General features: G+C 41.0%; 1 protein-coding gene across 2 annotated transcripts in view; it reads left to right on the forward strand.

The window, feature by feature from the left end:
* LOC118749179 (protein odr-4 homolog) overlaps positions 1-14,743 on the forward strand; it is a 72,601-nt gene that overhangs the window by 38,311 nt on the left and 19,547 nt on the right. For both annotated transcript variants that reach the window (XM_036483954.1, XM_036483953.1), the window contains exon 2: positions 10,805-10,997. In XM_036483954.1, the coding sequence (XP_036339847.1) occupies positions 10,889-10,997 (109 nt within the window). In that variant the 5' untranslated portion in view covers positions 10,805-10,888. The remainder of the gene's footprint in view (positions 1-10,804; positions 10,998-14,743) is intronic.

The following is a 14,743-nucleotide window of genomic DNA, read 5'->3' on the forward strand; positions in this document are numbered from 1 at the left end:
TAGGACAGTTCTCTCACAAGGGCGGTTTCGATTTAGGCCGCGGGTTATCTGGGTGTTTATGGCGTTAAGTGCTGTTGTTGTGCTGTGCACTTTACGGAAGCCATGCTGATGTTTCGCTGGGGTTAGGTGGCAGGTGAAGTATGGGAGCAGCAGGGCCTCAAGTGTCTTCGCGACCGCGGAAAGGAGCGTTATCGGGAGATAAGAGTCTCCTCTGTTGGCGGGCTTCCCCGGTTTCAGCAGTGGGACCACTCTCCCTGATTTCCACACATCAGGAATGATGAGAGTGGTCATAGACAAATTGAGGACCTCCGTGAGGTATGCTACCCCCACAGGCCCCAAATGTTTCAACATCAGCATACAGATTCCGTCGGGTCCAATGGCTTTGGAGGCTTTCGCCTTCCCGATGGCCCCCTTTACTTCACCGCTGGTGAAAACAAGTGGTGCATCGTTTTTGGGCAGTTTGTGCAGCCTCCTGGTCACTCGACGTTTGGCCTTGTCTACCGAAGGATGCAGTGTGAATTGCCGACTGAAATAGTTCGCGAATTTCTTCGGGTCCGATGAGGCGTGACCTTCGAATGAAACTTCCACTCTGTCATCACGCTTCGTCGGGTTGGACAAGGACCTCACGGTTGACCAGAGCTTACTCACACCAGAGGTGAAGTTACAGGCCTTCAAGTGCTCTTCGCACTTTGTCCGCTTGTGTTGATTTACCAGTTGCCGAATCTCCAAATTAAGTTCCCTCAAGCGAGGGTCCCCGGGGTCGACCTGGCGTAGGTGGTCACGCTCATTTGCTAGTACAGCTGCTTCAGCCGGGAAATTTGGGCGGACTTCCGCGATGCGTCCGGACGGTATGAAGCGAGCTGCTGCGGCTGTGACTACCTTGCGGAACTGGCGTTCGCCAGCATGTACGTCTGTGGGTGTGGGGAGGGCGGCGAAGCTGCTCTCGGTAACTTCCGCGAAGCCGGTCCAATCAGCTTTGTTGAAGTTGGCGTAGGTTCGGTGATCCGCGGGAGCAAAGTCGGTGGGCTTATTGATCGACTAGTAGTTGCCGGCGGCGGTGTGTGGGTGCTATTGTGTTTGTTTGTGTTTCTATTGTGGTGTTGTGTTGGGGTGTGTTGATTGTGTGCTGCCCAGGCGGGTGGTGGTTTGCCGTGGAGGCGGTCCGGTTCGCACAGCATGGGGCCACGAACGACGTGGTCCATTGCCGGTGCGTACGCAGGCCCGAGCAGTTACGGAGGTGACTCCATCCGTCACAGGCATTGCACCTGACCGAGTCTACAAACGTTAACTGTTTGCTCGACTGCCATTTCGTGAGCCTTAGACTGTGTCATACCTTCAATGATCAAAGAGCGCTCTAAAGCATCCGAAAGCTCCTCGACACGCTTAGCAAATTCCGTATAATTGTTGTTTATGACATGTAAAGATGCAATTTTCCCAGCTACAACTTTCGAGTTGTCTGGCTTTATTCTATTTCTCAACGCATCTTTTATTTGCCTAACTGACCTAACTTCTGTTGGAATTGCTTCACGTGCCTTGCCTTCAAGTTTCGATCTCAAAAATGATATAAAAGTCGTATTTAAGTTTTCATCTGCAAAATCTTCAGTTAAATTAATTTTGTCTATAAACGATTCAAGTGCTAGCGGATCTCCATTGTAATTTTCCCTAATGATTGAGGCACAAAGACTAATAAACGATTTTTTTCTGTTCAGGGGTAGCCATGTCTAAAAATTCTTGAAAAAATTTAGAAATATTTGGTGAACTGCTAGCTGTTGACGGCTCGTCGGATACTGTTAGCAGATCTTTAAAGGCTGGAAGTGAAGTACTTCTTTTAAGACTGAATTGTACCGAAGCTTCTGACTTGGCGTCACTAAATTCTTCTTCTGACTCAGAGTCAGCTAAGTCTGATTGGCAAATTAGCGATAAGCTATCAGGTGGGATCCTAACGCGACAATTCAGTTTATTAAAGCTCTTTGCTAACTGTTCCTTGCAACGAGCTAATTTAACTTGGACTTCTTTGAGATTACAGGTATGGGCCGAACTATTACCAATAACTACACTCCTATTCTCCTTAAAGCTGCCACTTCACCAATATATTTTTATATTCTCCTTCACTTTACACTTTACTCGATGAGTTATAACGTTCTTTATGATTTTAATATTAACCAATTAATCACAATTTATTAAATAAAAACACCTTCAAAATCATGCGTCTGACTATGGTTGCATATGCAAATTAAATAGCGGAGTTGAGCTGTCAAACTCCAAAATATGCAAAAGAATGAGAGACAAAAGAAGATAAGATATAATCCAGTAAGCATTAAAAATATACAAAGGTGTTCTCTGCAAAAGGTGTCAGCTCCTTTTCTTCGTAAAACAGAAATAGAATTCTACTTTGTGAGGGTTATAATCCCTAAGTGCGGCCGAAGGCCGCCTACGCAGAAAGGTGTTCACTGCAAAAGGTGTTCAGCTCCTTTTCTTCGCAAAACAGAAAGAGAATTCTACTTTGTGAGGGTTATAATTCCTAAGTGCCACCGAAGGTCGCCTACGCAGAAAGATGTTCTCTGCAAAAGGTGTTCAGCTCCTTTTCTTCGCAAAACAGAAAGAGAATTCTACTTTGTGAGGGTTATAATCCCTAAGTGCGGCCGAATTCCGCCTACGCAGAAAGGTGTTCAGCCCCCTTCTTTCGCCTGATAACCTTCCTGGGATAATTTCTTTTATTTAAAAACCCCACAGATTCTGTTAGTTGGGTTATATTCCACTTCAAACTGCTCAATTTCCCTCGTTAAATGCTGTTTTTCGCCCATTTTCAAACGGTTCCCTATTGGTCTGTGGGAGGCCCCGAAGGGGGGGGGGTGACTTTTCGTAAAGTGGGGGCCGTCCCTCCACCCCACCCCAAAACGACCTGCAAATAACAACATTTCCCAAACGTAGTGAAGCCACAGTCAGCTCGGAAAGCAACGAAAACAATTTTTTTTTTGTTTTTGTCGCTATGCTCTTTGTCGCTTTCTTCGCTTTTCGCCTCACTATGTGCTGCTACATTGAAAAAAAAAAGGTTTGTTTTTGTCGCTATTATCCGAAAATGTCTTGTCGCTCTCTTTGTAGCGTCTCTATGTTCTTTGCCTAACCGTTTGTTATTTGTCTTATAAAGCGTTCTCATTAAGCCATTAAAGGCCAAAATACAATAGCGCAGTGGCAGTGGCAGTTAAAGTTTTAAAAATCTGCTGTTACTGCTAATATTGGCAGTCACTGCCGCAGCAAACACAATACGGCGTTGGCAGTGACTGCTTTTTTTGCAGTGACATCAACAGAAGTTGGCTGCATTTCATTTATGTCAAATTCAATATGCGAAGTTTGCTGCGATTAAGGCAGTGGCATTGAATTTAGAATTTGGGCTAAACTGAGCAGTACTGCTAACTGCCACTGTTGTTGTTGTTGTTGTTGTTGTTGTTGTTGTTGTTGTTGTAGCGCCTACAACAACCCCGCCCAGGACGGTTGGTATCTCAGTCGTTGCCAAGTTCCACTAACGGCAGCCCTAGGAAGCGTGCAGCTTCTGTAGGGTTGGTCCACAGGGACAAGGCCTTTAGGGTTGTCGGGTTTTCCGGGCATGCGAAGAGACGTTCCGAGTCATGTGGGGTTTCTCCGCATGCCGGACACTCATTTGGCACATCCTCATTCAATCTACTCAGGTAGGAGTTTAAACTGCTGCAGTAGCCGGAGCGAAGTTGTGCTAGTGTCGTTCGTGTCTCCCGAGGCAGTTGAAGCTCCGTCTCGTCTGTGTCCGGGGGCGGTATGCTTAGAACGGCATTCACAGGTCTGGAGTCTACATAACTCGACACTGACTCCCTGTGAATGCCGTTCAGGGCACTCATACTAGTCCCCGGCGACCACACTGGCGCTGCGTAGTTCAAAACCGGCCGGCCTATTGCTTTGTATGTTGTCAGCAACGTTTCTTTGTCTGTGCCCCCAAGTACTGCCGGCTAACGACTTGAGGACCTTGTGGCTCTGTACTTTATTGACAATAGCGGTTATGTCCGCAGAGAAGGAGAGCAGGCTGTCGAATGTTACTCCGAGTATTTTGGGGTTATTCACCGTCGAAATTGGTGTGTCATCGACGTGAATTCCCAGCGGTAGCCTGACCTCCTTCGTCCAGGTTGTGAACAGGGTCGCATGAAACTTGGTGAGCATTTTGGGGGAGGCTTTCTCTACATGAATATATCACTCTCACAAAGAAGTTGCTAATAGTATTTAAGGAATTTGTTTTTAAATAATCTTCACTACCACACCCAATTTTTTTTTTACAAAATACCACTTTTCACTTATATTTTGTGATATACTATATTTTCAATGTTCACGTGCGTATTTTATTCTTTTAATATATATATATTCATCAATTAATAAAGTAAAACGCGTTTATAAGTTCGTTCACGCGTTTTAACAGCCATCTGATTTACAGATGTTTTGTTTTATTTTGTCTTCATATTCTTGAGTCTGGGTAGGAACGGTTGTGAGTGATTGTTTATTTGTGATTGAGTATTCCTTTAGGTAAGAGTTTTCTGTGATGTCGAGTTTTCTATTAGAGGTGGGTTAGTCTATTAATGTCCGTTGTTTGTTTTCGAGTGTTTTGGTTAATTGAGGTAAAGATTGAGTTGTCATTTCTTTCGAGTTTTCTGTTTTAGGTTTGATTTTTTTTTAGTTGCTTCGGAGAGCGTTTCAATCGGAGAGTTTTTGTTGAACTCTTCTGTGTGCTTTTTATTAATTTCTTCAGTGGCTGCGTTGAAGGTGCATTTGTTGATTGTTTTGTATTTGAGAATGGTTTGCAGTTTCTTGAAAACGGGACAGTCTCTGTTGTTGGACCGATGTGGTTGATTGCAATTGATACACTCAACTTTCTCGCATATTGGATTTTCGTGATCAGTGTTGGCACAGACATTACATTTCGCTTCACTTTTGCATTGCTTTTTAGGGTGTCCTATTTTGAAGCAGTTTTTGCATAGCATTTGGGAGGGAATGTAGGGTTCTACTTTTACCTTCATCCATGCTACCTCGATTTCATTTGGAATTTGGTACAAATTAAATGATAGAATGTGAAGTGGGGTGTTTACAATTTTGCCATCTTTTAACTTAGAGATTTTTTTACATTCAACTATTGATTGATCCTTTACACTAGGGATGCCCAAATCAGCACATATGTGTCGCGGGCGACTGCGCGTGCAAAGCTTTGCACAGCGGTGCTGGGCAAGCGCGGAAGCAAAAAGTTATCGGAAGGGGAAAACGAAGTCAACAGAATAGTGAGATTGTATGTGTGACAGAGATGGAAAATGAGTGTGCATTGTGCCATTTTCGGCCCTTTCGGAAGCAGCCGGCACCTTCAGCACAATCGATTGATTTTCGGCACTATTTTTGCGTAACTCAATGCAACTAATAAATATTTCTTTCGGATCCGAAATTAAAAATATTTTTTTACATTTAATCGTATGTGCTTAAACTGATAAATGATATAAACATAGAAACGCAAGCAAAAGAATCTCGCTTCCACATTCTGCATATGCGCTTAACATTTTTGTTTAAACAAATTTGTCGAAATTTCTTCTCTAAAGCAAATATTAAATATCATTTAATATCTACTTTCGATTTCAATAATCATTTTTAGTGGTGGGCGAGTCCGAGATGTTTAAATGATCGAGATAGTACATTCAATTCGCGTAGATTTTTGAGAACTTTTTTCGTTGAAGGTGTTGCACTTTTTTTTCATACTGAAATTTGTGTACATCATTTATCATTGTCTAAGAAACACTATAAAATAAAGCTTAATTTAAAATATTGGAATAAAAAACAACAACGCTACCCGCGCATTCATCCATATAACATAAAATGTGAAAGTTCGTTATATGGAAGAAAGTGCGCAACACCGCAAACAGAAAAATTCAAAATATCAATGGTATTTTCTAGACACTTCAAACTTGCACCTTATTATACTAGAATGAATGGACTACAAAATTGTTAACCCAAAACATGTCTACAAATTCTGAACAAAAACTGTGAAAATTTGATGAAACTTTGTTGATTTTCTTCATTCTTTCAAGTTTCGATTTATTTGCAAGGTTTTTGTTTGATAATGAGCTACAATTTTATAAAAAAAATAATTAAAATTATTTAAAAAAATAAAATAAATACCGGGTGACCGTGTAATTTTGTCAAAGATGAAGACAATGATGATAAAACATTAATACACTACATAGGTCAGTTCATATTAATGAACATAAAACTATCGATAAAATGGAAATCCTCAAGGGAAATTTATAATTTCAACGCATGGAATTTACATATATTTTTTTACTTTCAACCCTCAACGTAAATTGCATTTCCAAAGATTTTTTCAAAATAAACAGCGATAGGGGATATATCACCCGCCGGTGATAAGAAATCGCAATCACCATAACGCACATCACTAAAATTACTGTTCAAATCACGTTTACATTCAAAATTACAATTCATAATTTCGTTTTGTAGCAAATATGAAATATAGGTATATCCATTTACTTAAATGTAAACGGATTAAGAATCAAAGTGCTAGAAGAGATTTGAGCGTTTGGTACAAAAAGTATTTTTGATGTTGAAATTGTACTTAAAATCGGCAAATTGTACTTTTGTACATTTTAAAATTAATTGTACTGAAAAAAGTACAGTTATACTTAAAATATCAACACTGTTTCACTGGCGCTGTACTTGCTGCAGCGATGCCAGATATGAGCGTACCCAATTTTTTACCGATAATAACTCATGCGATGGATGGGTATTGGGCATTTTACAAGCCTATTAGGAAGTATACATATCTGTGTTCGTATAGAATAGTAGCTTATGTCGGAAGACTGGCTTTAGCATACGATTGTGAAAGACTCACTGGCGCCGAGTCGTTGAAGAACTCTTGGGAAATAAACGTAAAAGACGGTAATGTTAATGGCGATGCTAGCAAGTCAATATTCGTATAAAGTTTCATAAAAAAATTCCTTGTGGTTTAAATAATATAGGAAATGGTACATTTTACTAAAGCCAGCCTCCCGACATAAGCTACTATTTCATACGAACACAAATATATTCGTCTACAAATAATGTTGATTATTTTAATTAAGTCCAAAGATAAGTTTGTGAATCTTATCAGTGTTCTATGTAAGAACCAAAAATCAAACCCCTCGCCAATTAGAACTTTTGCTTTAAAAGAAAAATATACAAAGCGCATTTACTAAATACTTAATCTGATGTGCTCAGCACACTGTTGCCAATGTCGTGCATTTTGCACTAAATTTAGTGCTTTTGGGAAACCAAAAACGCCAAAATAATTGGAATCCAATGCTTGGTGCGGTATTTAGTGATGCTTTTTTAATTTAAGCACACCGAATGCATAGGTACATATGTATGTATGTATACCCTATACACTAATATTCTACATTAAGATGGAATTCATTTACTGAACAAAATGTGAGGAATAGGTAAATTAAATATGTTTTGCGTTGCTATAAATGTATTGAAATTAATTTATTAATAAAAACGTGAGGAAATGGATATGTATATACTATTTTTACTGAATCAAAAAAATTATTAAACATGATAATAAAAAGTTGGCGCTTTTGTTTTGGAAAAATTGGCTTTTTCTGGTGGCCTGATGCCACACTGGTTCAATGGTCGCAAAAGTACACATACATACACACATTTTTACTTGAAAATAAGTGTGTAGTGGTTAATATGTATACGATGCCATCTCCGTACAGCTCACTTCACCTCGCCTAGCACGCTCGCGTGCGCGCAGTTTGCCCGCGACGTCGACTGTATGCACCTCTGCTGTGCATCCCTACTTTACACCCTCAACTATTTCGGCCTCAGATAGGGAGCTTAAGTATTCTGAGTAGACTACACCTTTTGCAGTATTTAACGTTGGATGTAAGCTAACTTCTATGTCATACAAGTTTGATAGTTTGGTGGCTTTCAAAAATTTCGCGGTTTGTTTTTCGTTTGAAGTCAGGACAAGAAGGTGGCCTTCCCTCGTGAATGAGTTGGATTGTGGTTTTTCGTTTGTAATGCTTTCTAGCGCTTTGGCTACTAGGAAAATGTTTAGTGACTTGATTGGGGTATTTGGGTTGTTTGTTTTTTACTAGGATAAATTTTGGGCAGGTGTTTTTTTGCTAGTCTGGTAGGTTTTTAAGTTTGGAAGGTCGAAGGTGTTGTCTAGATTTGGGGTTTTACGTTTTTTTCTTTCTTGTCCGAGTATAGAGTAGTAGTTTCGGCCCTTTCGCCCCGGATCGAAGCCCATCCTGGCTTTTGTTATTTCACTGGTTTAAATTGGTTTGTTTCACTTTAATTAATTGAAAAATAGTCTTCACACACATGACCGGATTGAAAGAATGTGTCGAAAAGACGAAAGCGCAAAGGCAAAGAGAGAATTAGTTATCGACTGAACTCTATGAGAGATGATTGACAACTGATAAGGTTTTTTAAATTTGCATAATACAATTAATTTGTAGACACTAGTAAGACTACGTTACGATGAAACACTTCCACCAAAGGAATAAAATGAAACGTTCTTACTCTTACATTTATCGGAATCATTTGCTTCTTCATCTTCTTTGGTTGAAATTGAGATGGAAGTTTTAAAGAAATCTTGGTATCTGCTATATGCTCAATGCTCTGTTTCTCAAAGACAAAGTCAAGAAGTTCTGTCGTATTGGCATACAAGACTGGTCTTTTTTTAATTCCTTCCTTGGCCGTTTCAAATTCAAAGAGACCTTATTTATAAAGATCTTCCATCATCTTTCAGTTTTCATACATATGTTGGTTATAATTTGTTGGAACTGACTTTCTTTCAGCTGAACTACGAATGAAGTTTTGCAATTTTTTTCATATAATTTGTAGACGATGCATTATCTAAACTTAGCTTGGAAGTTATCTTAACTTTGAGCAGAGAAGAAGACTATTTCCTTTTCTTTTTTCTTATTTAATGTTATGCCTGCCTCAGAACCCATTGTATTCAAAAGAAACTCATTTGCTCCTTTACTACTCGTCAGTTTTCTTTTCAAAAGGGTAGTTACTGTTTAGTTCTGTTGTTTCTCAGGTAAATATTCTACTAAATATATTGAAAACATTATCACGTGCATTAGAGGAAGAAGGGTCTCCGCAAGAATGTGGAATACCTTCGCCTATTCCTTGAAAACACCTGCTACGGATTTCAAAAGAAGCTCGTGGTTTGTTTGCAATTTCTTCATATTTATAAAGCGACGTATTTTGCACAGTACCATCAAGACCATTGGTTAAATCAATTTTGGAGGGGAATTTTCGAACATGACCTCTAACTTTATTTTTTTTCGAATGTCGAGTGGGTCGCGTTGTTAGGCAAACGTAATAGTTGCAATTCATAGTTCTTGTTTCTTTTGCCAAATTTATATCTTCATATATTACAAACAACCAAGCGTTTCTATTCTAAATTTTCTAAGCGTGTCGATGTCATTGACACCTATAACTATTTATCTAATATCGTTGTCTTTTCTCGAAAAAAAGGCTGCACTTATTCTGCCTTGTGTTAGCGCTGTCACATTTTCATGTTCTTTTCTCAGCCCTTTCACAAGGCGTCGTGTTCTTTTCTCAGCAGGTTGCGCTCTGATCCGGCTGCCTTTTCTGCCCTCAAATAAACGTGAGGGTGAGAGTTGCATGGTTGATTTTTAATTTAATCTTGTAAAAATGCAATTATTTTCCCTATCAGAAATAAGTGTTTTGCTTTAAAATTGTTAAAGACTTACAGGCCAAGTGAATAATTCAGCTTTATTAAGTTCTATAAATAAATTGTGATGGAGTAGTATATTTTCTGTTTCATTCTCATATAAAGAGCGCAACATTTTCTCAGGTTTCAGGGCAACGCAAAGCAAGAGTTCCCATATAAAAGGCCAGAACTTTTTTTGAGAAAAGAAAACGCAATAACTCGCCCCTGTCACGGGTGAGTGAAATTAAAGCTTTGGGAGTAATATTTGATTCTAAGCTAGCCATTACAAGCCAAATAAATTGCATTATTACGAAATCTTACGCCATGCTTGCTTTTGTCTGGCGTCATAGCTCGGATTTCTCCGATCTCTATACACTAAAGCTTTTGTATACTGCGTTTGTGCGTTCCAAACTGGACTATGCCTCCTTCATTTATACGTACCATGCTGCTAGAGTTGAACGGATCCAGAAAATATTCTTCCACTTTGCGTTGCGTAATTTACGCTTATCGGATCCTATCCCCACCTATGAATCACGATGCTTATTGATCAACTTAAAATCATTGCAGAACAGAAGAATAACTCTATAGAGCGTGTCAGACGTGGCAATATATTTTGTATGCAATTGAGAAATTTCAGAAAGCATTAAAAATTCGCTATACTTTGCCAGAAATAGGAAATGGTCCATTACTGGAAATCTCAGCCGAAATATGCACTTACCTCTCGCTGTGGTGTAGTGGTAAGCAGTACGCGCTTCCACGCCGCATGACCTGGGTTCAAGCCCTGGTCAAAGCAACATCGCAAAAAAATTTTGAAAAAAAGATTTTTTCTTAACAACGGTCGCTCTCGGTAGGCAATGCAAACCTTCTCTGCGATGAGAAACAGCTTCTCATAAAAATACAATCGCCGTTCGGAGACGGCGTAAATCTGTAGCTCCCTCCCCTTTGTATGACAAAATCAAGGCGCACGCCACAAATCGGAGCTCGGCCATTCGCCAATCTATTATTATTATTACATGTATACATGTATCTGATGTATAATTTTAAAAATATTTTATACAGAAAACAGATCCTGAGAGCTTTTTAGTGGTCCATCTAGCAAAGAACTGTGAAGAGGACGTGGAGTTTTTGCAAAAAACGAATGGTATGGAGCCGTTGCAAAGTGTTAACAACATAAGTGATATAAGCATACAAGCCCTAGCTACGCAGTGGATTAGTGCAAGCAAAATGTGCCCTGGATCATTTAGTGTGCAAGGTAAAAATTATATCCTTAGTAGAGATTTTTTAAATATATTTGTAGGGTAATTATAAGTATTCTGACATTGATTGAGTATTGAGAATTATATACAACTGATCGCTAATACTCGTATACAATCTAATTGCTAAGTTTTAAAAAAGTATTGATACAACCGGTTTAGTCGGAATGATATGAGATTTACCTCCCTATTATGAATCCATTTAATACACGATAAACGCTTGCATTGGGGCACCGAAATTGCGCATATGGAAACTGTGCATTTAGACATTATTTCGGTTTCAACCGAAACTGTGCATGTATGCTTTATTACGGTTTTTGTCATATGCATTATTTCGGATTTCAACCGAAATTGTGCATGTATGCATTTCTTCGTTTTTTTTTTTCATTTCATTATTTCGCTTTTAAAACGAAAGTATACATATGCATAATTTCGGTATTTTCTCATATGCATTATTTCGGGTTTCAACCGAAACTGTACATGTATGCATTACTTCGGATTTTTCATATACATTAATTCGGTTTTCAACCGAAACTGTGCATGCATGCATGCATTATGCGTTATTGTTACATGCATTATTTCGGTTTTCTAACGAAAGTGTGCATATGGATAATTTCGTTTTTTTCTAAAATAAATTATTTACTTCTACTTAGTAAGGGTTTTAATCCCTAAGCGCCGCCGAAAATCGCCTAAGCAGAGAGAAGTTCTGCGCAGAAATACTTCCGCCCTTCTTTTCCGACAACACAGAAAGCAGAGTTCTACTTAGTAAGGGCTATAATCCGTAAGCGCGGCCGAAGGCCGCCTACGCAGAAAGAAGCTCTGCTCAAAAATATTTCCGGTCCCCTTTTCCGGCAACACAGAAAGGAGAGTTCTACTTAGTAAGGGTTATAATCTTTAAGCGCGGCCGAAGGCCGCCTACGCAGGAAGAAATTCTGCGAAAAAAACTTCCCGGGCCCCTTTTCCGGCAACACGGAACGGAGAGTTCTACTTAGTAAGGGTTATAATCCTTAAGCGCGGCCGAAGGCCGCATACGCAGAAAGAAGTTCTGCGCAAAAATACTTCCGGTCCCCTTTTCCGGCAACACAGAAAGGAGAATTGTACTTAGTAAGGGTTATAATCCCTAAGCGCGACCGAAGGTCGCCTACGCACAAAGAAGTTCTTCGCAAAAATACTTCCGGTCCCCTTTTCCGGCAACACAGAAGGAGAATTCTACTTAGTAAGGGATATAATCCCTAAGCGCGGCCGAAGGCCGCCTACGCAGAAAGAATTTCTTCGCAAAAATACTTCCGGTCCCCTTTTCCGGCAACACAGAAAGGAGAGTTCTACTTAGTAAGGGTTATAATCCCTTAGCGAGGCCGAAAGCCGCCTACGCAGAAAGTTCTGCGCGAAAATACTTCCAGCCCCCTTTTCCGGCAACACAGAAGGAGAGTTCTACTTAGTAAGGGTTATAATCCCTAAGCGCGGCCCAAGGCCGCTTACGCAGAAAGAAGTTCTGCGAAAAAATACTTCCGGTCCCCTTTTCCGGCAACACGGAGAATTCTACTTAGTAAGGGTTATAATCCCTAAGCGCGGCCGAAGGTCGCCTACGCAGAAGGAAGTTCTGCGCAAAAATACTTCCGGCCCCCTTTTCCGGCAACACAGAAGGAGAATTCTACTTAGTAAGGGTTATAATCCCTAAGCACGGCCGAAGGCCACCTACGCAGAAAAAAGTTCTGCGGAAAAATACTTCCGGTCCCCTTTTCCGGCAACACAGAAAGGAGAGTTCTACTTAGTAAGGGTTACAATCCCTAAGCGCGGCCGAAGGCCGTCTACGTAGAAAGAAGTTATGCGCAAAAATAATGCCGGTCCCCATTTCCGGCAACACAGAAAGGAGAATTGTACTTAGTAAGGGTTATAATCCCTAAGCGCGGCCGAAGGCCGCCTACGCAGAAAGAAGTTCTTCGCAAAAATTTTTCCGGTCCCCTTTTCCGGCAACACAGAAGGAGAATTCTTCTTAGTAAGGGTAATTATCCCTAAGTGCGGCCGAAGGTCGCCTACGCAGAAAGAAGTTCTTCACAAAAATACTTTCGGTCCCCTTTTCCGGCAACACGGAAAGGAGAATTGTCCTTAGTAAAGGTTATAATCCCTAAGCGCGGCCGAAGGTCGCCTACGCAGAAGGAAGTTCTTCGCAAAAATACTTCCGGTCCCCTTTTCCGGCAACACAGAAGGAGAATTCTACTTAGTAAGGGTTATAATCCCTAAGCGCAGCCGAAGGCCGCCTACGCAGAAAGAAGTTATGCGCAAAAATACTTCCGGTCCCCTTTGCCGGCAACACAGAAGGAGAATTCTACTTAGTAAGGGTTATAATCCCTAAGCGCGGCCGAAGGTCGCCTACGCAGAAAGAAGTTCTTCGCAAAAATACTTCCGGTCCCCTTTTCCGGCAACACAAGGAGAATTCTTCTTAGTAAGTGTTATAATCCCTAAGCGCGGCCGAAGGTCGCCTACGCAGAAATAAGTTCTTCGCAAAAATAATTCCGGTCCCCTTTTCCGGGAACACAGAAGGAGAATTGTACTTAGTAAGGGTTTTAATGCCTAAGCGCGGCCAAAGGCCGCCTACGCAGAAAAAAGTTATGCGCAAAAATACTTCCGGTCCCCTTTTCCGGCAACACAAGGAGAATTCTTCTTAGTAAGTGTTATAATCCTTAAGCGCGGCCGAAGGTCGCCTACGCAGAAATAAGTTCTTCGCAAAAATAATTCCGGTCCCCTTTTCCGGGAACACAGAGGGAGAATTGTACTTAGTAAGGGTTTTAATGCCTAAGCTCGGCCAAAGGCCGCCTACGCAGAAAAAAGTTATGCGCAAAAATACTTCCGGTCCCCTTTTCCGGCAACACAGAAGGAGAATTCTACTTAGTAAGGCTTACAATCTCTAAGCGCGACCGAAGGTCGCCTACACAGAAAAAAGCTCTTTTCAAAAAATACTTCCGGTCCCCTTTTCCGGCAACACAGAAGGAGAATTCTACTTAGTAAGGGTTATAATCCCTAAGCGCGGCCGAATGCCGCCTACGCAGAAAGAAGTTCTGCGGAAAAATACTTCCGGTCCCCTTTTCCGGCAACACACTTATATAGACACTTAGTAAGGTCTATAATCCCTAAGCGCGGTCGAAGGCCGCCTACGCTGAAAGAAGTTATGCGCAAAAATACTTCCGGTCCCCTTTTCCGGCAACATAGAGAAGAGAGTTCTACTTAGTAAGGGTTATAATCCTTAAGCGCGGCCGAAGTCCGCCTACGCAGAAAGAAGTTCTGCGCAAAAATACTTCCGGTCCCCTTTTCCGGCAACACAGAAAGGAGAATTGTACTTAGTAAGGCTTATAATCCCTAAGCGCGGCCGAAGGTTGGCTACGCAGAAAGAAGTTCTTCGCAAAAGAACTTCCGGTCCCCTTTTCCGGCAACACAGAAGAAGAATTCTACTTAGTAAGGGTTATAATCCTTAAGCGCGGCCGAAGGTCGCCTACGTAGAAAAAAGTTCTTCGCAAAAGAACTTCCGGTCCCCTTTTCCGGCAACACAGAAGGAGAATTCTACTTAGTAAGGGTTATAATCCCTAAGCGCGGCCGAAGGCCGCCTACGCAGAAAGAAGTTCTTCGCAAAAATACTTCCGGTCCCCTTTTCCGGCATCACAGAAAGGAGAGTTCTACTTAGTAAGGGTTATAATCCCTAAGCGCGGCCGAAGGCCGCCTACGCAGAAAGTTCTGCGCAAAAATACTTCCG

This window comes from Rhagoletis pomonella, unplaced genomic scaffold (genome assembly GCF_013731165.1).
Source record: "Rhagoletis pomonella isolate Grant_MI unplaced genomic scaffold, Rhpom_1.0 Rhpom_scaffold_00014, whole genome shotgun sequence".
NCBI classification, from domain to species: Eukaryota; Metazoa; Arthropoda; class Insecta; order Diptera; family Tephritidae; genus Rhagoletis; species Rhagoletis pomonella.